Below are 22,921 nucleotides of genomic sequence, written 5' to 3'. Positions count from 1 at the left end.
CAGAAGGTAAAAATATAAATCTCAATTTTTGGCACTTCAGGAATTAACAAATTAGTAAAGATTTCTTGAGGAAGAGAAGGGAGAGAAATTTTCTTTCTCTCTGTACCTAAAATCAGGTCATGGAGGGAGTCATCCACTCATAAGATGTGAGCCTTTTAGACATCTGTCAATTGAATATACTTTTGAGGGAAAAAAAACACCTATCAAATCATTCTAGACAATTCCAGGACACTGCAACCAATCTATAAATCACTTCTTAGTCAGGGTATTGAGTAGTACTAGAATGGTTTTTGATGGAAAAAGAAAATAGGCCACAAGACAAATAGATGGAATCATTTCCCCGTGATTTGTTGAGACCCAATTGCTACCCAAGCTTTGAAATGATTATCCAGTTGATGAAGATGGAAAATGCAGTAAGTAGTAAGACTTTTCCAATGCTTGCTCTGTTGAAATAGGTGTAAAGCTTAGATTTTCTTTTGATGTGACTAATGAGGGAAAAACACAACAAACATTTTCTACAAAGGCACAGTTGTGAAAATGGGGCTCTCCATGGCAATATTGGAGCAAACCATTTCAAAGATCTCTGTACTCTATTGTGTTTTAAGGCCTTGTTGAGTTAAATGACTGTTTTAGTTTCTTTCTCTCAGGAAACCAGCCACAGCCCCTGCTGAAAGTTTCAAACCCAGAGCTCATTTCTCTGTGGCAGAGTACCCTACATTAGCAAATGTAATCATGGAACTTTGCTTTCAGAATATGCTGTAATGAGAAAGCAGGCCTTGCTTCTATTTTCACTATTCATCATATTAGCCACCTTCCTCACTGGGTTACTGGTTTATTTGATCTATCTATCCCCATCCTCCATTTGTACTCCCCGCTGCGACCAATGTTATGGCATTTCTTGGCCTTGTTTCACAACGGTCTTCACATCCACAAAGGGAAAGGCCCGTTAACATCCCTTAACTTTCACCACCCATGTGTGTTACATTTCTACACAGATCTAAAAGAAACATAAGCTCTTCTGCAGAGTAGATTTTTAAAAAGAAGTGTAAATATGCCTACAGGCATGAACCCTAGAAATCAAACATTAGGCTAAATCACTTACCACATGCCAAATCTTGACTTCTTCTTCACCCTTTGAAGAGTCCTATACAGGGAGAAGGGAGGAGAGAAGCACAATTTTATTGCACCCTAGTTGTCATTAGTCAAAATTGCAGAGGAAAAAGTAAATACTGAAGGAAAGCAAGAAGGTTTCATGTGAGTAAAATGTTTTAAAGTGATATATGTTCTTCAAATCTAATGAACTAGTACCTGGTTGATTTCCATTTATTATTAGACATAGTAAATAGCTATCATTCAAACCAGTTGGTTTGTAGGTCCTGCTGTGTCACTCCTTCTAACACCTCAATTAACTCCAATGGCTTCACAATGTATTACCACCAAGATCAAATGGAAGGTCTTTCACTTGGCATTCAACACTCTTTCCACTGTGTTCCCTTCCTACTTTTCTTCCCCTCAATGCACTGGACTCTCTAGCTACGCCAGCCAACTGATGAATGTTCTTTGCAATAGAATGGGCACGTTTGTACAGACATTTATTTTTGCCCAGTACAAATCGTAGCTTTGCACATGATTTGTGAAATCGAAGGCACTGGTTTCTAGAAGAGTTGTAACTAATCATAGTATGAACAGAAAGTTTCATATTCTCTATGTCAAACATTACAAATGCTTTAAATATATATATATATATATACACATATTAAAATATATGTGTATCTAGATTCCATCTGTAGATCTTTACAAGCCAGAAATAATCCATACCTTCTTATTAGTGAAAATTTGACTGATTTTTAAATCTTTTTTGTTAGAATAGATATCCTAACTCTAAAAATCTAAATTCATTAAGAATATCCAACAAGGGAAAAGTCTAGCACTAGAATATGTTAAATAGCAGCAACTTTAAAATCTGCTAATAGAGGAATTAAGATTCTTTTAGAATCTTTCATTAGGGGCATAATAACATGGAAGACAGAAGTAAATAATTTGGTTATTACCTGGTGGGACACAGTTGGGAATATAAATTCACTCCACAATACCTCAGCCAGGATATCATGTAAGATGTCTAAACAAACAAGTTAAGCTTCCAGATTTGAGTAAAAAATGCAAAATGCAAGGCAAAAAACAGAATATGTATTTTATTTACAATTATTATTAATTTGCTCAATGGCATGCACGGAAACCCATCAGCAGAGTGATTGTCCCTAGAGCCCAGTATGGAACATTAATAAGTATTCATTTAATGTTCTTTGTATATGAAAGAGTTAGCTAATTGGGACATTTAATTAAAGGACATTGTTACATATGCATTTTTTATCATTTCATAGTCCCAGTCTTTAAACTAGTTTTGCTACAGGCAAATACAAACTGTGGCTAGGATAATAGCTGCAAATTTGGCTGGTTCAGAGAAAGAGAGAGCAGAGAGAGGAAGGATCTAGAGACAAGAATAATGCAGAGCAAAGTGAATAAGGAAGCGAGGTCTGCTTTTGTGTCCCTACATTCTGCTGCTCCTCTGGGACAAATTCCCTTCAGGAACTAACTGCAAGTACCATACAAAAGCCCTAAAAAAAAACTTGCTCTTAAATGGGAAGAAATCATCACTCCTGCTTTAGGGTGAATGTAACCTCTCATCAAGAGGAGCACACTTTGAGCCTAATCTCTCATCACTAATTTCTAGGTCTGGGGTTGTATCATGGGCTTCTTTTTCAACCTGGTGAAGTCTATGGACCCGTTTTCAGAATGTTTGAGATCCATAACCTAAAAATTTTGGTTATGGTTCATTTCAGTCATGTCTGACTCTTCATGACATCATTTTGGGGTTTTCTTGCCTGTGACCAACAGTTTAGGCATCAGAGAGAAAGAGAAGAAGGAATTTCTCAGAGAGAGAGACAGTTCCTCTCAAATCTCAAAAATTTTAATACCTACCTATACATGGCTGCCGCTGTTCAGTCTGATTGTGTCTCATTTTTATGACCCCATTTTGGGAATTTTTTTGGCAAATATACTGAGTGATTTGCCATTTTCTTCTCCAGCTCATTTTACAAATGAGGAAACTGAGGCAAATGGCATGAAATGACTTGCCCAAGATCACACAGCTGGTAAGTGTCTGAAGCTAGATTTGAACTCATGAAGCTGAATTTTCTTGACTCTAGGCCCAGTACTTAATCTGCTTTGCCATTTGGTAAACCTACATGTAGAATTAGTTATAATTAACTGGATTTGAAATCAACAGACCTTGGTTCAAATCCCAGATCCATTATCATTTACTAAATATATGACATCAGAGAAGGTGAATGAACATCTCTGGGCCTTGATTTCCTTATCTTTAAAATGAACTAGCCTCCAAATGATCTCTTCCTTAAATGTCCTCCTAAGTCTCTTCAAGTTATATGTCACCAATCCTACAAAGAACCAAGGATTCCCCTGTAAGGTACAAAGGTGATGAGTCAATCTCCTTTTCTGTACCATTTCCCAATGATCTCAGCATGGCCCATAACTATTCTAGAGGACCATGCATCAATTGAGACATGTCACTGAGGAGGGCCACTGGTCAACAAAGCTGGCAAGAGAGAAGAGTTGGTAATACTATTAAACAGTATAGTAGTAATGACAATAGTATTAATAATAAATCCAGTTTAGAAATCAATTCAGAAGGCCCTATATTTAGACATTTGTCAAATCTAAACCAAATCTCTATGTTAATAATGTCATCATCATTATCATTATTCTCATCTTTAGTATTTACTTAGAGCCTATTATGTGCCAGGCCCTGTGCTAAATGCATAATAAATGTTATTTCAATTTTATGTCATAGAAAAATTTGCAAGTCAGGACAAAATCCAAGGTGCTAATTGAGACAAGGTGTCCAAGTGGAAGAGTATTCCTTTTGAGATGGATGGAGTTCATTTTGTAGTATCAGATCCCAATACACCAAAGCACTAAGACTGTTGCATTATCAACTGTCTCATCAATTACCCAAGACAGCTGTTACAGCAGTTTAACTTTCATTCTTCAGGATTTTTTTTTTAAAAAGTCTCACAAATGTTAATGTGGTGATCAGGTGCTATGTATATTACTTTATCTCTTTGAAAGTTGAGCATCAGAAAATAAACAGGCCGAGGTAGATCTTTGATATTTTCATTCAAGTCTTTGAAAGCAAGGTATTGTCTTTGCATTTACTTTTTGACCCCAGCAATGATCAGTGCCAGGCACACAGTAAGCCATTAATAAAGACCTGCTTTCCCAACCTCTCTTAATTTAGTACATTCCCTCTCTTAATTATTTTCAATAATACATTACCCTGAACACAGCTTGTTTGTACATTTTTGTTTACTTATTGTCTCCCCATTATATTTTGAGCACCTCAAGATCAGAGGAACTTCTTTTGCTTCCTTTTGTATTTTCAGCACTTAGCACAATGCCTGGCATAGAGTAGATCCTGATTCATTGTTTACCGACTGACCTACTGATTGACTGTGAGAAGAGAACTGGTTATAACCATCCAGGTAGAGAATGGCAAAATCATTCCTTTCTAGTTATTGACCATTACTCTGTACTTATCTACTCTGGAACTCCAACAATTTGCTATAAAGCTGGCCAAGAATGGAAAGTGGTACCAGATAGTAAAGTTGCTTGCTGTAGTGTGAGTCTGCTCAAACCTGACTGATGTCTACTCTAGGCCCTATCTTTTTTGGCAAGACAGTAAGGGTGAAGTTACTTGCCCAGTGTCACAAAGCTAGTAAGTGTCAAGTGTCTGAGGTTTTCCTGACTACAGAGCTGGCACTCTATTCACTGCAATGTCACCTAGCTGCCCTATCTTTTTTCAAGACATTTTCATATCCATTCTTTGTGAGGAAGATAGGGCCAATGTCCTTATGTATCCCCATTTAAAAGATGAGAAAAAGATACAAATTGAATATCTTGTCCACAGTGGCACTTGCAAGAAGACTCCACATACCCTCTAATAAATAAGATCCCAGGATCTCTCCAGAGTTGCTGTGTTGCTGGTATTACAAGACATTTGACATTGTACCACTGAGTGTACACACATGATTCAACTGTTTAATGCCTACTATGTGAAAATCACTAAAAGGAATAAATTATCAACTTTTTTAAGAGCTGGAAGAAATCTTGTTTTTTTCTAGCTTCTACTCTGCCCCCAACTCCTGTCCTGCTCATTTTATTTTTGAGGAAACAAAGTCCTAGAGAAGGAAATTGACATCATCGAGCTAGCTTCATTCAACAATATCTGGACTCAAATTCAGGATTCTTGACCCTTCAGCCAGAGCCCATTCTACCTGACTTCTTCTTTTCTTTTGGTTTTCTCAAGAAAAGGCATCATTCTCTTGTAGACTGCTCGTTCAGATCTTGTCCTTAGAACATTTATATCTTTTCAGTAACAAATTATGAAAAAAAAGATTCCTTTTTTCCTCCCAGTAATTATAACACTTTTTCTTTGGCCATTTTTAAGTATTAAATTAAGAACTAGCACCGACTTAATCTAGATGGATACTTTCTCCACCAAATAACCTCACATGCCAGCCTAATGACTCACAACCCTTTTCCCTTAACTAGAATACATGAGAAACTAGACTTACATTGTCTTGTAGCCCAGTAAACCTACTTATTATTTCGTGAAAACAGTTGTTCCCATCTTTAGGCTTTCAAACAGGTTCCTTCCCTACAAATCTACTCAAAATTTAGCCACAAGAGGAAGACTTATATGCTTCTTAGACATGCTGTCAATTATCCCTAGGGACTTTGGTTTTGCGTTTGACTATATATTAATATTATGGGAATTAATTCATATGTTTACTCTGTCTATTCTATATATTCAATTGGAATGAAATCCCATGAAGTCAAGGACCATGCTTATTTCCCAAATATCTTCTCACAGTGCCCAGAATAGTACTTTGTACACAGCTGGTTTTCTTGTCATCTCTTGAAAATAAGAGATCTTAATCAAAGACAGAGGCAATCACAAAAGACGTAAATAATTTCAATTACATAAATCTGAAAAGTTTTTGAAAGAACAAAATATAACTTGGATAGGAAAGGAAGCTGTTGACTAGAGGGAAAAATTCACATCAAAGATAACTGATAAGGGTTTGATATTCAAAACATACAGAGAACAAATATAAATTTATAAGACAAATAGCCATTCTTTAATGAATATGTGGTTAAAAGATATGAAAAAGAGCTTTTAAAAGAAAAATTCCCAACTATTAACAATCATAAGAAAGAAGGCCCCAAATCACCAATAATAAGAGAAATGCAAAACAAAATACCTCACAAGTTCTACCTTACATTCAGCAAATTGGCAAAGATGATGAAAAATGGGGATAATCAATGTCAGAGGGGTTGTAGAGAGGTAAGGAAATACATTAATTTATTGTTGGTGAAGTCTTGGAATTACTCAATTATTCTCCACAATATTTTAAAGTAATGCTCAAAAAGTGACTGAAAAATCCATGCCCATACATTGTAAGGCTAGGCAGTAACCCAAAAAGTTTAGAGATAGAATGAGAAATTCAATGAAAATCAAAATACATATGACAAAGCTTTTTGTAGTAGCAAAGAACTGGCAACAAAGTAGATGTCCATCAATTGAGGAATGGCTAAACAAATTGTTTTATATGAATGTAACAGAATATTATTTCACTATAAGAAATGATCACTATGAAGAACACAAAAAAGCAAAGGAAAACATGTGAACTAATACAAACTATAGTAAACAGAATCAGGAAAACTATATGTAAGATGTATGATGCAATTTTTTCATTGTAAACATAAAGAACAAAAGAAAAAAAGACATGTACATTATATAATTATAATGACCAAGCTTGGCCCAAAGGAAATAAATAATAAGAAAATGTTTCTCCCTCTCTTCTTTATAATAACATTACACATACAGTTAATTTGTTGGTTACTTTTCGCTGAAATGTGCTTGCTCTCTCTAGCTCTCTCTCTCTTTCTTATACAGGATGACCTGAGTAGAGGCATATATATGCATATATGTGTACATATATATATATATATATATACATAAACATGTATGTATAAATATAAATATACACATATGTAAATAAAAAGGAAGATGATGTAAAAAGAAGCTTATAATTAAAAATTTTTGAAAGAAAGAAAATATGCTGTTACACTATGTATGGGTGGGCTATGGATAATTTTAAGTATCTGGACACCTAATGTTAATAGGAGGGAACGAGAACGACATACCACCTTGTCACTTAGTCACTGGATTCTACTTTATGAAGACAGGGTAAATTAAAGTGCTTTAATGATCTACATGGATGCATAGGGGAGATTTCAAATCAAATACTGCATATCAAAGGGGAAGATAAAACCACTGAAGTTTTAGATTATGCCCATGTTTAAAGGTACTTTAAATCAATATAAAATTAATCATCCTTGTCATTATCTAGCATTTTCATTATGCAAAGGTCTCATTATCAGTAGTTTACTGCAGTCACCTGAAAGAAGCTTGATGGCTGTTGAAGTGTTACTGCAGGTTTTATGAGCTGAAAGGTCTACAGTGCTTTCTCTGAAGACCAAGTAGACCTCCATAGATAGTAATAAAAAAGTACCGTTTGACACACTAAAGGATTCATAAATTACTGCTTAATTTCTACAAAGTAAAACTGGAATTTATTTGAACCTCTGGTATTTTACAATATATTTTTTACTAAGCTCTAAGTAATAATTGTGGGCCCATATTTTATTGTAAATCAATTTACATGTCAAATTACACAGAAATAAATCTCAGAAGAATAATTTTTTAAAAATATGAAAATAACTATGATGATTATACACTGACAACTCAGCAAAACACTATTTTCAATGGAGTAAATTCAATATAAAGTGATCTATTTTGGATTCCATTCAAGAGAGGTTAATTATTTACATAAGGCCCTTTGGGTTGTTTCATATAAGGTAGTCCTTTGGCATAGACCTTAACTGCAGGATTTCATGATAGTGAAGCCCAAAGGCATTTATCAATTTCAATTAACTTTGAGTCACTAACTTTGACTTTCTCAAGTTGGTGTGCCAGCTATATCTTGTTATAAAAAAACAGGAAATATCATACCAGGTCAGACCAAAAATCTATCTGATTCAAAATTCTTTCCATCAAAATGATAACAAGGGAAATTCTGTGAGCAACTATGGTATTTGTACACTATGATGTTGACGACAAACACCAATGAAGTCCAGAGGTTTCCTTAAATTTGAAATCCCATACTCATTTTAAAAATGGAATGGTTTATCACTCCAAAATCAGGTGATAATAATTCAAGAGATTTTTGAAAATGATAAGTGGCATATAAGGAAAAAGAGGACAAAAATGAATTCTATCAGATTTTAATTAGTTCATCCAATGCCTATATACCCTTTTAATCCAAAGACAAACATATTTATACTCTGAGGACGGTTGTTTTGATTTATACTATTAGTCAATATCTTTCTTGTCCATTATCTTTTCATCTTAATTAAATTTTGTTTTGATCTCATAGGAATGGAAATTCACACTCTTGGGTGAAAATTTCTTCATTGATGCTGAAGTGGGAGTTCATGTGTACAACCTGTAGCCTTAGACATTTGTTGGGACCTTGACAAGTTAAGAGACTCGACCATAGTTACACAGATAGTACATATCAGAGGTGGGCCTGAATCCAGGTTTTCCTGTCTCCAAGGCTGGTCCTCTATCCATTTGACACCTCGGGGTATAGTGAATAGAGTAGTAGATTTTCAATCAGGAAGACACAAGTTCAAAAACTGCCTCAATGATTTACTTTTACATTGGACAAATCATTTAAACTTTCTCAGTTTTAACATCCTCATCTGTAAAACGGGAAAATATAGAAAATATGTCCCAGGGTTGTTGTAAGGATAAAACGAGGTAGTATTTGTAAAGTTTTATAGAAACATTAGCGTTACACAGATAAATACTAGCCATTCTGAGTTTTGCTAAAGACAACCCGAGTGTAAACTCTTTCTCTCATTCAGTGAATACTTCGCAACAGAACCTACCTCATGCGGTTTCTGTGAGAAGCAAATGAGATTTGAGAAAGAACTTCACAAATATTCAAGTGCTGTGGGGTTTCTGTGAGAAACAAGTGAGATTTGAGAAAGGACTTCACAAATATTCAAGTGCTATATGAATGTTAGCTCATTTTTATTATTATTAGTATGACATGATTCTGCTCGTTATATTTTTATCAAAACTGAAAAAAAAAGATTATTTGGGCAAGGATACACATACTTAATGGAATAAGTTTTCCAGGATAGTGATTTTTAAAATTATCCACCTGTCAATAAAGATTATAGTAGGGCTTTATTCTACATGGTTTTTAATACATGGTTTTTAAATATAAATATAAATATCTTTAAAATCCCAATTAGTGTTCTATTTCTAAAACTGTAGGTTTATATAATGCTAAATTTTATGAAAACAGGGAGTTGCAGATTATGACATTATTTAACTCATGACTTATTTACCCCTTATATCATCCAGCTCATTAAAATTGGCCCATGTAGTCAAACATACAAACATGCTTCCATATGAACATAAATATATACACATCTATATCTCTCTATGTACTTAGAGTGACTTCTCTGACTATGATACTATTTTCCTTAAAATATCTTTTCAGATCAGTTTAGTCTGAAAAAGAAATTTTTAAAATTTAGTTCAGTTATTTTTTTTTTCTGATTTTGCCCTATTGAGTGGACTAATTTATACTGGCCATATTTTGCCATTGAGATTTTCATAAAAGTTTTGTACCTTTGACTTTAGTTTCATGTGCAAAACTATGAAAGACCAAGGAAGGCTCCTTCAGAACTTTTCATGAGATGTGCAAAAAATGTCTTTTCTGGGAAAAATCTGGGTCTTTCCCATTTATTTATATACATCATCTGAAATATGCTCCATTCTCATGAGCCTCTTTGCAGTTTAGGGATTTCAAAGATAGAACCAGGCCAGAGGCAAACACTACAGTGTGAACTTTCTGTTAGGGCTGGCTTATTGCTATTTCTCCTGGAAAAAGATCACATTTTCTCCTAGAAACTGAGCACCCACAACTGAAAAGCAATTTTCAAGTAACAAACAGCTTTTCTTTCTTGAAAAAGAAATTCAGTTCCTATTAGGTTTATTTAGACAATACCCAAGTACTCATGATGACTTCGATGTATAATGAATAAGATCTATTTCTGATCATATGGAAATTCATGGTGCAGCTGCTCTAGAGTTAGCAGTTGTCAGTTTGTGAGAAAGTAAATACCATGGATGCATGACATCATTTCGTATAAATATTGCCCAACTGAATGCTTTTCTGGGTTTGCTTTGAATTTCAACATGCAATTGCAGAATAGAAGTCCCTTCTATTCTATGAATTGCTTTCTTGTAACATAAATACATCAATGTAAGCTCAAATGTCAATTTCTGTGTTGAAAAGTAAGTTCAAAAGGAAATGCCCTCGTAGGAAAAAATAATAATTAAATTCATCCAGAGGAACAAAAAATCAAGAATCTCAAGGGAAACAATGGAAAAATAATTGGAAAGAGGAAGCCAGTCCCAGATCTTAAACTATAATACAAAGCAGTAATCATTAAAACATTTTTGTAGTGATTAAAAATATAGAGGTCAATCAACGGAAGAGATTAGACACATAACATGCAAACCAACACAGTCATAATGTTCAATAAACCTGAAGACGTTGGTTACTAGAGTAAGAACCTACAATTTGACAAAACCTTTGGGAAAATGAAAGAATAGACTGGTAGAAATTAGGTACACATCAACATTTCTTACAGTTTATCAGGATAAACTCCAAATAGATATAAAACCATATGAGTTAAATATATAATAAGGTGACATCATAAGCAAATTAGAAGAGCAAGGAAGAAATTACCTTTCAAATTTATAGGTAGGTAAAGAATTCATGACTACATAACAGATAGGATCACAGAAGAGAAAATGAATAATTGTAATCATATAAAACGAAAAAGGTTTTGCACAAACAAAACCAATACAGTTAAAATTACAATGAAAACAGATAACAGAGAAAAAATTGTAGCAAATTTCTCTGAAAAAGCTCTAATATCCAAGATATATAAGGAACTGATTCAGATTGATAAGAATAACTGTTATTTCTCAAGTGTTAAATAGTCAAAAGATATAAGTAAGCATTTTCAAAGAAAGAAATCTAAGCAATCAACAACCATGTGAAAAAACCACCTCATATAACTAATAAGTAAATAAATGCACATTAAAACAACTCTGAGATTTCATCACATATCTATCAGATTGGAAAAGATAACAACAAAAGAAAATTACAAATATTCAAATGCCAGTAAGATAATAGGCACACTAATAATGCATTGTCGGTGCTGTGAATTAGTCCAACCATTCTGGAAAGCAATTTGGAGCTATGCCTCCGAAAGTCATTAAACTATGAATATTTTTGACCCAGCAATACCACTACTAGGCACACATACCAAAGAGATTAAAGAAGCAAGATGTCCATATGTACAAAATATTAATAGCAACTCTTTCCATAGTAGCAAAAAAAAGCTGGAAACTAAAAGGATACCCACCGATTAGGCAATGGCTAAACAAATTAGACTATATGACTATATGAATGCCATGGAATATTTTTTGTGCCATAAGAACTGATGAAATAGACAGTTTCAGAGGAAATTTGGAAGACCTCTATGAACTAATGGAGAGTGAAATGAGAAGAACCATTAGAACATTTTTTACAATGACAATATCATAAAGAAAAACAACTTTGAAAGACTTCAGAATTTTGATCAGTGCAACAACAAAGCATGAGTCCAGAGAAAAGATGAAACACACGGCCTATTTCCTGACAGAGAAGTGATGGACTTAAAATGTTGAATGAGACAAACATTTTTTGGACATGGCCACTGTGGGAATTTGTTTTGCTGGAAAATTTATATTTTTAGGAAGATTTTCTTTTTCTTAAATTTTTTTTAATTATTGTTTTCCAATTGATGGAGGGGAGGGAGAGGAAATCCTGTTATTTGAAAAAAATTATAAAATTACATTGAACAAGCAAATTTCCTCCAGTGCTTACCTTTGTTGAAGTATATTACTTCTTTTTACACTGTCTCCTGCAGTCAGCACAATTACCCTTGATAACATGGTTGTTCATATTTTGCAGGAAAAGGAGTCATGAAAAATAAACATGCGTTTGTGGCAAAACCACGCCTGTTCCCTTAGGCTAATTTCTCATATTGCTCATAGGAGATTCAATTCACAGAATTAATTGAGCTTCCACATTTGCCCATATTACTCCAATTACTTTACTACTGAAAAAGTTCACCAAAGTTAAATTCCATTTTTAAACACATTATTTTAAAGACACATGCCCACTAAGATGATAACCACAATTTACATAACTCTTTCTATGAGCGGTTCAGTATTGGCTCAAAATGCCAACAATTAGTTCCTTGAAAGAAACCGTAGCATGTCTTCTACATGCTGTAAACCTGCCCTAATCACATTAGCTACTTGAAGTATGATAGAAAAGTAGTCACACTCATGCTTATAATATCACTTCCCCCAATGGCTCTTCCATGCTCCATGGAAAGGAACAAAACCATATAATTTCAGAGAGGATGCAGTTGGTTACATCTTCAATGTTGTCATGCCAGATTCCTAAAGCTGAGGTATGTACAATTCTCTGCATTTGATATAAATTTCATATATGTATGCATGCATGTATGTATGCATGGTATGTATTAGATTTTTATAGCAATTTTACCCAGGATGAAAATGCCTGCTAATTCCTATTGCATCATAATTGTACATCCTTCTGGGAGATAGGCCACACAAAGATTCAGAAAGTAGAAGGCACAGATGGGGAGAATATGGGGGTGGGAAAGAAAGAATGACAGTACCATGGGACAGTGACCCAGCACTTTGCTTAAGGTTGGAACTAGCTGTGTAACAGTAGAGATCTTAGGATTGTTATGAAATTTGCAGTTAATGGAACAAAACAGTTCTATAATATAGTAAAATATAAATGATTGCACATGAAACTGAAAATCTATTACATACAACTTGCAATTCCTATCAAATATACAACAAAATTTTCAGGTAAATATTTTTTTGCTTTTTTTTCTTTCCTTCACCAATGGATATTTTAAAATTAAATATAGCAATTTCATTGGATAGCAGGTTGATGAAAATTATCTGCCTCTTTGTGTGTACATTGTGCCTAACCCAATATTTGTATATATTTACTCAAAAGAAGATCTCTGTTCCAGTTTTTAATAATGCAATTTTTTAAGGCATGGTTGATTTTTCCTCCACCAGCCCTTAAATTCTTGTAGGCCCTAGGCAAAATGCATATGTTTTAGGTTCAGTGATCTTTCTATTACTCTTCCCTAAAGATAAGGCACCAAGAAAGGTGAAGGGGATTATCTGTCAAGAGGCTAGGACAATATTTTGAATCTAAATTGAATGACTACCAAAAGTCAAGGATTTCTCAATCTTAAACCTTGTTGCTCTGGCCTTGGAATCAAAAAGTGGATGAGATGAGAAGCTTTTTGCATGTTCAAAAAATCAAAATGCTGCAGAACTGTCACTACAATAATCTCCAAACTAATCTGCCTCCATCTATGATCTACGTGAATCTTATGAGCACAAACTCCCTGGTCTAACTCCTAGCTTCTTTAACTGTGGGTCATGACCCTATTTGGGGTCTTGTAACTGAATGTGGGGATGGCAAAATTATGATCTTTTATAAGTAAATGTTTCATTTGTCTATTTTATATACCTATATATATCCAGTGCCATGTAAAAATTTCTCAGGTGAAAAGGAGTTTTGTGCTCCTTTCAAAGGTGGAAAAAGGGTTAAGAAGTCCTAATCTAACTGAAGGTCGAAGGTACAGTCAAGGGTAAAGAGGAAATCAAGTCTTTCCTAGTATTTTGGAGAAGTTCCTGACGTGGGCTTACTTTGCTTGGATTCACCCTGCTTATCTCAGTCTTAGAATGAAGATGAAGTAATTGAAGTATTTAATTGCATTATTTGGTTCCCTTTGGTAAAGCTGTAATTCTGGAAGAGATCCATGTTCTCTATGGGAAATAAAGAAGAATCTCAGGAGCACAATACCTATGTGCAGACAAGAAGGAAGAGACAGGCACAGAGGGAATGATTACATTCTACAAGATAATTATGTTAGGATATCAACTCTCCTTCTCGGGGCATTTCTGCTGCGGTGGTAGTTTTCTAATTGACTCTTGCAATGTTCACTTTTTGCAATTAGAGGGCAAATCTTCCAAAGGCTGCTTAGAATTTGCAGATGTGGTATCTTGCCCATAAATGCTGAATTACTGCCATTATTCAGGAATTGCTCCCTGCAAATAAGGTATTGAATGACTCAGAGTGGGGAGGGCACAAGTGAAGCAATTCTCCAACCTGAAGCCCAAATCTCTGAAAATGCTGCCCTTCAAAAACCTAGCATTATAAATAAGCTCCTCAAAGTGTAAATGATTTCATTTCCTAGAGAGCTTTGTTCTTCTCAAAAGCATTTTCACATGCCAGAACATGGCAAGAACTTTTAATGATTTTTTATGGTGGGAAAATGACAGATTTGTCAGAAAAGTACTGTTTGCAGCTGAATTTTTCCCAAATGGATAGTATATTCTAGAATAGATACTGCCTCCTTTAGATGGGAATTTCTGCTCAAAGATAGTATTTTTTCTGAATATTGGACAAGTTCTTTCAGAAGATCAATTTCTACCACAAAACTGAGAGGGGTTAAAATGCCAATGCATGTTAGCTTCCTATGAGGAGTGGGAAAAGGGAAGGGGGAATATTCTAACTTTCAGATTTTTAAAAGACAGTCCAAAGGGTTCATTCTGCTGACACCTATATTGACACCTATATGATTGGAAGTTTTCTAGAACTTTCAGGAAAAGCAGAAATGAGCCAAAGCATGGCAAATCTTGCCTCTAAATATCCAGCTAAGCCAAGAAGAATAAACAGACCTCCCTCCCCCCATTCCTATGAAGGAGGGAAGTGGGAGCAGCTGGGGAAAGAAGCCTGTAAAGTCTTAACACCAGCTTGTCATGAAATCTCAGGATCCAAGCCAAAGGAAAGCTCATGAGTCCAAGATAAAGTTTCAAGGTAAATTAAAAAGACACTTTCAGTTAATGCTTAGTGAGAAAGATTAAACAATGACTGATAACAGTTAATAAGAAGGGCATCAAATTGTATCCAGATCTTCACTTTAAGTGTCATCTAAATTATCTCATATTTTGAATAAATAATTATTTACCTACCCAAAGCAAAAAACAGTAATTAATAGGAAGAAAAATAATTACTAAAAAAAAACCTCACCAAATCCTAGAGCTATAGCATCCTAAATATCAGCACTAAAAGTCCCACCATAACTAGATCTGGTCAAACTGATCATAGACTCTGTCCAGGGCTAGGAATCCAATTTTAAGATGGGACAGGCAAATGAAAGAATTACAGACAAGGGATTGCCAGATTATGTGGGATCCGGATAAGATTCTTAAGTGATAAGCAAGAGCAGTTGAAAGAGTTTGAGAATGTTAGAGTAAAGAAGAGCAAATTTAGAAAGGCACATGCTTGTAGCGTCAGGCACTGTGGTAAACACCAAAGACAGTGTCCCTACCTCTAAGGAGCTTAAATTCTCATGATGGAGACAACATCTAAAAAACTCAATGCACACATGACCTAGGGAGTAAATAAAAGGTAATCCCAAAGGGGAAGGGAATAGAAGCTGAGGACTGAGGAAAGGCCTTCTAAAAGAGGTTGCCCTTGAGGTAAGGAATGAAGGAAGTCAAGGTCGCCAAAAGATGGAGGTAAAGGGTAAAGCATTCCAGCTATTGAGGATAACCAGTGCAAAGACATGTAGATTAGATACTGAATGTCATAATCAAGGCACTATAAATATTTCAGTGTAGGTCAGTGGTAAAAAAAAAAACATGGATGGGGAATAAAGCACAAAGAAAATGGAAAGATTTGAAGGTAACAAGTAGTGAGAAGTTTTAGTTGACAAACAGAAAACTATTTGATTGTGGAGGTAATAGGGAACCAATGGAGATTATTGAGTAGGAGGAGGAGTGACATTGTCCAACGTGCACTTTAGAAAAATCCCTTTGGCAGCTAAATGAGGGGGAGAGACTTGAAGTATATACACTAGTTAAAAAGCTATTGCAGTAGGGCAGGGGTTAGGTGATAATGAATGCCTTTTCTACAGGTCTGGCTTGTTCTGTGTGGCTCCAGAGGAAACAATTAAGATGAATAAGAAGAAGTTACAAGGAAATAGATTTTGTCTTAATATAAAAAAGAGTCTTTAATAATTACGATTATCCCAAACCATAAAAAGCAACCTCATGTACATAGAAGCAATAGAAATAGGGCCAAGAAAGAAGGAAACAGGTAGTACATATTCCCATGGAGAAGAAATCTGGCATGAAAAGGCAAGTCATTTGCTCAAGATCACAAAGTAAAATAAATGAAAGTTGAACTCACAGCATTTGCTTGTTCTGTCAGGTCTTTATTCCACAAATCCATGGTTTTTGCTTTAGGGTCCTAAGAAAACCAGAAAAAGAAAGATTAAATGTTACCCCAGAAAACATAGTGAATAAAACTAGAATTTCAAGTAGAGTATTATGATTTAACAACTTTAACAAAAGAACATACCAATACTTAGAGAAATTTCCCTGGGAAAATGCCTTTTGCCATTGCATGGCCGTAGGGGGAGTAACCTGTTCTTCCCAATATTCTCACACCAATACCTCCCACACTCAGTAAACATCCTTTTCAATATTTTAGGGGGATAGGTCCCCATTAAAGATTTCTAGCACATGAAGCAATAATTCAATAAATTAGGAAGTAGTTTGGAAGAAATTAAATTTTGACAAAATTTTATACTATGTGCTATATAGTAAAGGCAAAATGGATATGTGACCTGAATATTAAATAGTATACCATATAACAATTAGAAGAAAATTATGGTTAGATAAGGGGGAGAGTTCTTAACCAAATGAGGGATACAGGTGATCACAAAAAATAAGATAATTTCAGTTACATGAAGTTGGAAAGTTTCATCATGGACAAAACCAATGCAACTAAGATAAGAAGAAAAACTAAGTTGTCTAACTAAATAACAACTAAGATAAGAAAAAAAATTTAAAATCTTAGCATCAACTACCTCTGATATGAATTTTTATACCAAGAAAGCAGGGAACAAATACAAATATAAAAAATCAAGAGCCACTTCAAACTGGATAAATTGAAGAAAGTAAACAAACTTTTCTTCAAATGAAGAATTTTAAACTATTAATATCCATAGGCGATTGTTTAAAAATCACTAATTATAAGAGAAATACAAGCAAAGCAACCCTGATATTTTACTTCATATCAGCAAATTTAACAAAGTTGGGAATAACCAGCATTGGAGGAGCTGTGAAAAGTCAGGGAGACTGATACCTTATTGCAGAGCTGTGAATATGTCCAACCATTCTGGAGAGCAATCTAGAATTTTGCTAAAAGAGTGACTGAAATGTCCCTATCCCTTTGACCCAGATGTCCCACTATTAGATTTATAAAAACATAATCAGGCAACAAACATGTATTAAGCCTTTCTTAGGATCTAGGCACTGTGCTAAGCACTGAGTATATAAAGGACAAATCCTTAACCTCAAAAAGTTAATGTTCTAATGGAGGCGACAACAGGAAGAATAAGTGTATACTGTAATAATCCAAGTGAGACTTTTCAAAGGTGGTAGCTGAGTAAGCAAGAAAAAAAAGAACTTATAAAAAAAGATTTTATAAAGGGATAAAAGACAAAATTCAGCAACAAAGTGAACAATGTGAAGGAATACAGATAAAGAAGACACTAAGGCTATAGGCCTGGATGACCAAGAAGATGGTGTTGTCTCAAAAATAATAGAAAAGATCAGAAGTTAAAATAAATGGTATCTGCTTTGAACATGTTTAGTTTGAGACATCTATGGGGAATTTAATATAAAGTGTCCTAAATAATATGAATTTGGGAGAGATCTAGGAACAATCTTCACAGAGATAACTGAACCCATGAGAAGAATGAGATCATGAAACAAGAAAATATGGAAAGAAATGAGAAGTAGGTTTAGGGAAGAGCCTTGGGGGGGAACTCACAGTTGGTGAGCATGATCTGGATGAAGAGCCAGCAAAGGAAACGAGAAGAAAAAATCAGATAGGTAGAAAGACAACCTGGAGAAAATAACATCATGAAAATCCAGTAAGAAGAGAATATTCAGGAGAATGATGTGATCAACAGAGTCAAAGGCTACTGAGAAATCATGATGGATGATGATTGACAAAAAACGTTAGATTTGGCGATTGATTAATCGTGAGAATAGTTTTGATTGAAGAGGGTTTAGAAGAGTGAAAGCAGAGGGACTGAAGCCACCTCATATAAACAACTTAAGAGCCAGTGAAAATGGTTGTGTCAAGTGTGTGTGTGTCGGGGGGGTAGTTTAAGGATGGGAGAGACATAGGAATGTATGCAGCAGGGAAGGAATCAGCAGATAAAGAGACACTGGAGATCAGAGAGAAAAGGCCTAATAATGGATGCAATCTTTTGGAAAGATAGGAAGAAATGATGGGACAAGGGGACAAACAGATTCAAATGTACAGGATAATATAGAGAAGAAAAGGACTTAGAGTGTATACAATATAGGTCTAGAAAGAATAAAAGGGGTTGAAGAAATGGAGATCAAGATGAAAATGAAGAACAGTTAGAGTTCATAAGTCATAGGAAATGATGTACTGATAAAAAGGTCATAACCAGGAAAGAAGAAATTCAGAGTTTATGAAGACTTTTGGGTCATGGCAAGATCAAGTTTATGAACCATCTCTGCATGTACCTGAGGAACACGTGAAGCAGGTGACAAGAAGTACATATATGGTGGTACTGGTTAGGTCAAGAGAGTATTTTAAAAGGGATGTTGAAGTCCCCTAGTATAAGGGCAGGAGTTGGGATGAAGGAGAATACAATGAACCTGGTCCTGAACTCACTGAGGAAGAAAGAAGAGTGTCTATATAATCGATGGAAAAGGGTCACCAGGATTTGCAGTGGGTGATAAATTTGAATAGCATAAACCACAAAGAAGGGTAAACTTGCTGATTGATGATGGAAGAGGGAGAGTCTGGAAGCAGCAAAGTGTAACACAATGTACACTGACTCTTTCATCACTACCAGTATGTCATTACCAATATGAGTGAAAAATATAACTAGTATCAGAAAGGCTAGCCAGGATGTCATGTCATTCATCAGGATGGAACCATGTCTCAGGGAGTGGTAGAAAATGGAGGGAATGAGAAAGGAAAAGGTTTAAGGTAGAAAGGCCCTCCCTATACACCAAAATATTTATAGTAGCACTTTTTATTATAATAAAGAACTAGGAAAAAGTGGGGAAAAGGAAACAAATGCTCATCAAGACTAAGCAGATTGTGGGTATAGGAAATTATTGGAATGTTATTGTGTCATAAGAAACAATGAATTTGATAAATACAAAGAACAAGGGAAAATGTATGAACTGATGCAAAATGAAATAAGCAGAACCAGGAAACAATATACAAAAACTACAACAATAGAAAGCACAACAAAATAAACAATACTGCAAAATTATAACGACCAAACTTTATACCAGAGGAAAAAAAATATAAGAAAAATCTCTCTTCTGCTTCTAAGCTGGGGGTGGGGACCATGTATGTTCAACATTGCACAGAATGTCAGACTGTTTTGAGCTTGATTAGTTTTGATGATCTTCCCTCCCTGCTTCCTTTTAAAATTCTTACATGGGTCAGATCTCTGGGAGGGGCTAGAAGAAGGATAATGTCAGAAATGTAGATGATACATAAACAAAAGTTATCAATAAAATTTATTTTAAAAGACTAAGCATTTTATAGTCACACTGACTAAGCTTAAAGAAGAAATGAGAAAGTACTTCCCTTTCTTCTTTGTAGAGCTTGAAGGTTATGAGTATAGAACATTGCATAGGAGTTTTGCTAAATTGTTTTTTTCCTCTCAATTTTTATTACAGGAGAGAGTTTGTTGGGAAGGTGGGAGAAAAGGATGTGTTTGCACATGAAGGTAATGTAAAAACAACATAGCAATAAAAATTAAAAATCAATTAAAATGAAAAAAATTTAAAATACTTTTTTAAACCATAGTCTTTACAAGCTAGTAGAACTTTGAATACTAGCTCACAAAACATGCTTTTGTTAGGAAAAAGGGGTCATTGGTAAGTAGGATCAGTTCCATTCTTTTGTGACATCACATGGGTTATTAGTTCTCCTTTATCATTTTGGAGATTTTGCCAGGCAAGTTGGATCCAGATAGTGGAGTCTTACCACTGTCATTCTCATAGAAACACCTATGAGAAACACAAAGGTATGTGAACATGTTATAGGGACCTAAGGGGATTGGGAGATAAAAGAATAGAGTCAACTTTGTAGGACTTGGGCCACTGCCAGACATCAGTGCTTTTTTTTTTTTTTTTTTTTTTTTACTGACCAGAGCTCTTAAACATGAAAATGAGAACCTGTCAACATGCACTTCTCTACATACAGATTAGCTACTGCATGGGGGATAATCAGATCAAGTTTTTAATCCAAATCAGTTTAGACCTACTACTGTACAAACTTGCAAGTTAAGTTTCTGATATCTTCATATGAGTAAGATCAGGAAATGTACACAGGTGTCAATATCAGCTTTATGCATAAACATATTTATAGACATATGTATATGTCTACATATATATACACATATAAATGTCATATATATGTATATATTCTGAGGTAAAGAAACTTTTGTGGGGAATATGATAGAATACATGACAAAACCAAAGAAAAATGACTCAATTTAACTGCTGGATTACTTGTGCTGCTCTCCCTAAGTAAAGACACTAACAATTGACAATGTTAATTAAGCAATGATGGTTTAAAATTGGAAATCAGGCCCCTCACTAGTATGCCCTCTGAGAAGCAAAGATGTATTCTGCATTGATCATGCAGTTTTTCTATAAAAGATTCCCTGCCAGATGGCTAACTTATCCAAGTCTTCGCTTATTCTCGATCTTTGTGACTCAGTGGAGGTCATAGGGAAGGTGTTGGATCTTCTATTGCAATAGATGTTTTTTCTCAAGCTCTCTAAGCTATAAGTGCTTATAGTTTTAGTCTCCTCCTCTGGCTCTGGGATGACTGAGAGATGGAAAGCTGAAGATCTTACTCAGCCTTTCCTTACCTCTTTCACCTCCTTTAAGAGAACTTGATGTCCTCTAACTAGGTCTTACCAGGACCTTTCTTGTTTGTCTAGTTCCTGTGGTTCTGTGGATATTTTTGGAATGGCTGTCACTAAGCCCTCCACCGGCCATTCTTCCCCTTACTTTGTTAAATGAGTTCCTTTCTGCTCCTCTTTTAGCCTCACGTCTCCCATGGCTCTTCTTTAGCACTTAATTATTGCTGTTTCCTCTGTGAGCTAGGTCTTATAAAGTGAAAAACGATTCTAACCTCCACATGGATCACAGTGACAGACAGATTGATACCTACAGGAAATGGCTCTCCAGAGGTTTTTCTTGCTGGATTAAAAACTTTTGCCAGATTGGAAGTGGAAAAGACATATGACTGAACTAAATGTGGACTGGGGAGTACTGGGAGGGGGGGTGCCTCAGAAGAGGAAGTGGGATTAGTTCACTGTAATACTAAGTGGCAACCCCATTTTCAAAGTAGGGCCCTCACACCCAATTTCCTAAGATCTCCAAAATCTGAGATTTAAAAAAATTTAAACTTTAAACATGCTCTCATTCATGTGTTCCTTCTTTTCTAAGCTCTACAAGTTGCCAAGACAGGGAGAATTCTGTTCTCTTCAAATGGCACCATTAAATATACATACACGTAGATCCATCCCTTATTATTACAGACAAGTAGCCAGGAACATGATGGAACTGCACTTTTATATCCCTCCTCATCTTGAATGTTTGGCTAAGATATGATCTTGGCAAATAATTCCACAAACTCTTTTCAGTAATCCTGAGCCTAAATTCACTGATTAACTGTTTCTTCATTCCCTCCCAGTCTGGTCTTCATGTAGCCCTAAGCAAGGTGGGTGAGACAATAAACAAAGAATAGAGGTCCATCATTCCATGAAGCACTTGGCCTCCTCAGATCAGATAATTAACAAACCAAAAATGCATCCAATAGCTTTTATCCAATGAAAGGTCTGTAGCAACTACTCCAGAACAAAGCCCTTAATTCCAAAAGTTTAAAATTTAAGCATAGACAGTGGTATATAGAGTCTTGAATTTAATATCTAAGTCTATCACTAATACCAGGACAATTCTGAAAGCATCAGTTACTTACTCTCAACATTATATTTAAGAGGATGTTTTATTGCTGTCAAACCCAGATTAAATGTGTCTAATTTTACAAAATAATTGCCCACTACCATCCTATAATGCTGCTATGTGGCAAAATTTCTATGACAACCACTCATCTCAAATGATCTCCATGGAATTCTTTGTCTAAGGAGGTTAGCTTTGAGAATTCGATTGGCAGATTTAAAAAGAGTCTGTCATCTTAAAATTCCAAGTAAGTCTTTGATTAATAGAGCAATTGCTTACTGAGTTGTTGTTCTCTGGGAATTTTACTATGATTTTATAAATGCATTTCTGAGTTTCAGAGCCTTGAAGACTCCAATGTAGATAGGGACAACATGTATTCTCCTGATGGCAAGTTTGGGAGCAAACATTACACAAACATGTCACGGTTAGACTTAATAAATTGCTCGGTAGAGCTGATGTTTG

The 22,921-nt window shown here is 35.1% G+C and overlaps 1 protein-coding gene across 1 annotated transcript in view; it reads right to left on the bottom strand.

Annotated features, from left to right (window-relative positions):
• Positions 1-1,076: 1,076 nt before the first annotated feature.
• Positions 1,077-22,921, bottom strand: part of LOC116420362 (connector enhancer of kinase suppressor of ras 2-like) — a 96,666-nt gene continuing 74,821 nt past the window's right edge. Inside the window, exons 5-6 of the mRNA XM_031945070.1 lie at positions 16,602-16,661; positions 1,077-1,144 (exon numbers count right to left, since the gene is read on the bottom strand). Coding sequence (XP_031800930.1) covers positions 1,085-1,144; positions 16,602-16,661 — 120 coding nt within the window. The 3' untranslated portion in view covers positions 1,077-1,084. The remainder of the gene's footprint in view (positions 1,145-16,601; positions 16,662-22,921) is intronic.

The sequence above is a fragment of the Sarcophilus harrisii genome, chromosome X, assembly GCF_902635505.1.
Source record: "Sarcophilus harrisii chromosome X, mSarHar1.11, whole genome shotgun sequence".
In the NCBI taxonomy this organism is placed as follows: Eukaryota; Metazoa; Chordata; class Mammalia; order Dasyuromorphia; family Dasyuridae; genus Sarcophilus; species Sarcophilus harrisii.
Note: the sequence above shows the minus strand (reverse complement) of the source record. Positions and strands in the feature narration are given on the sequence as shown.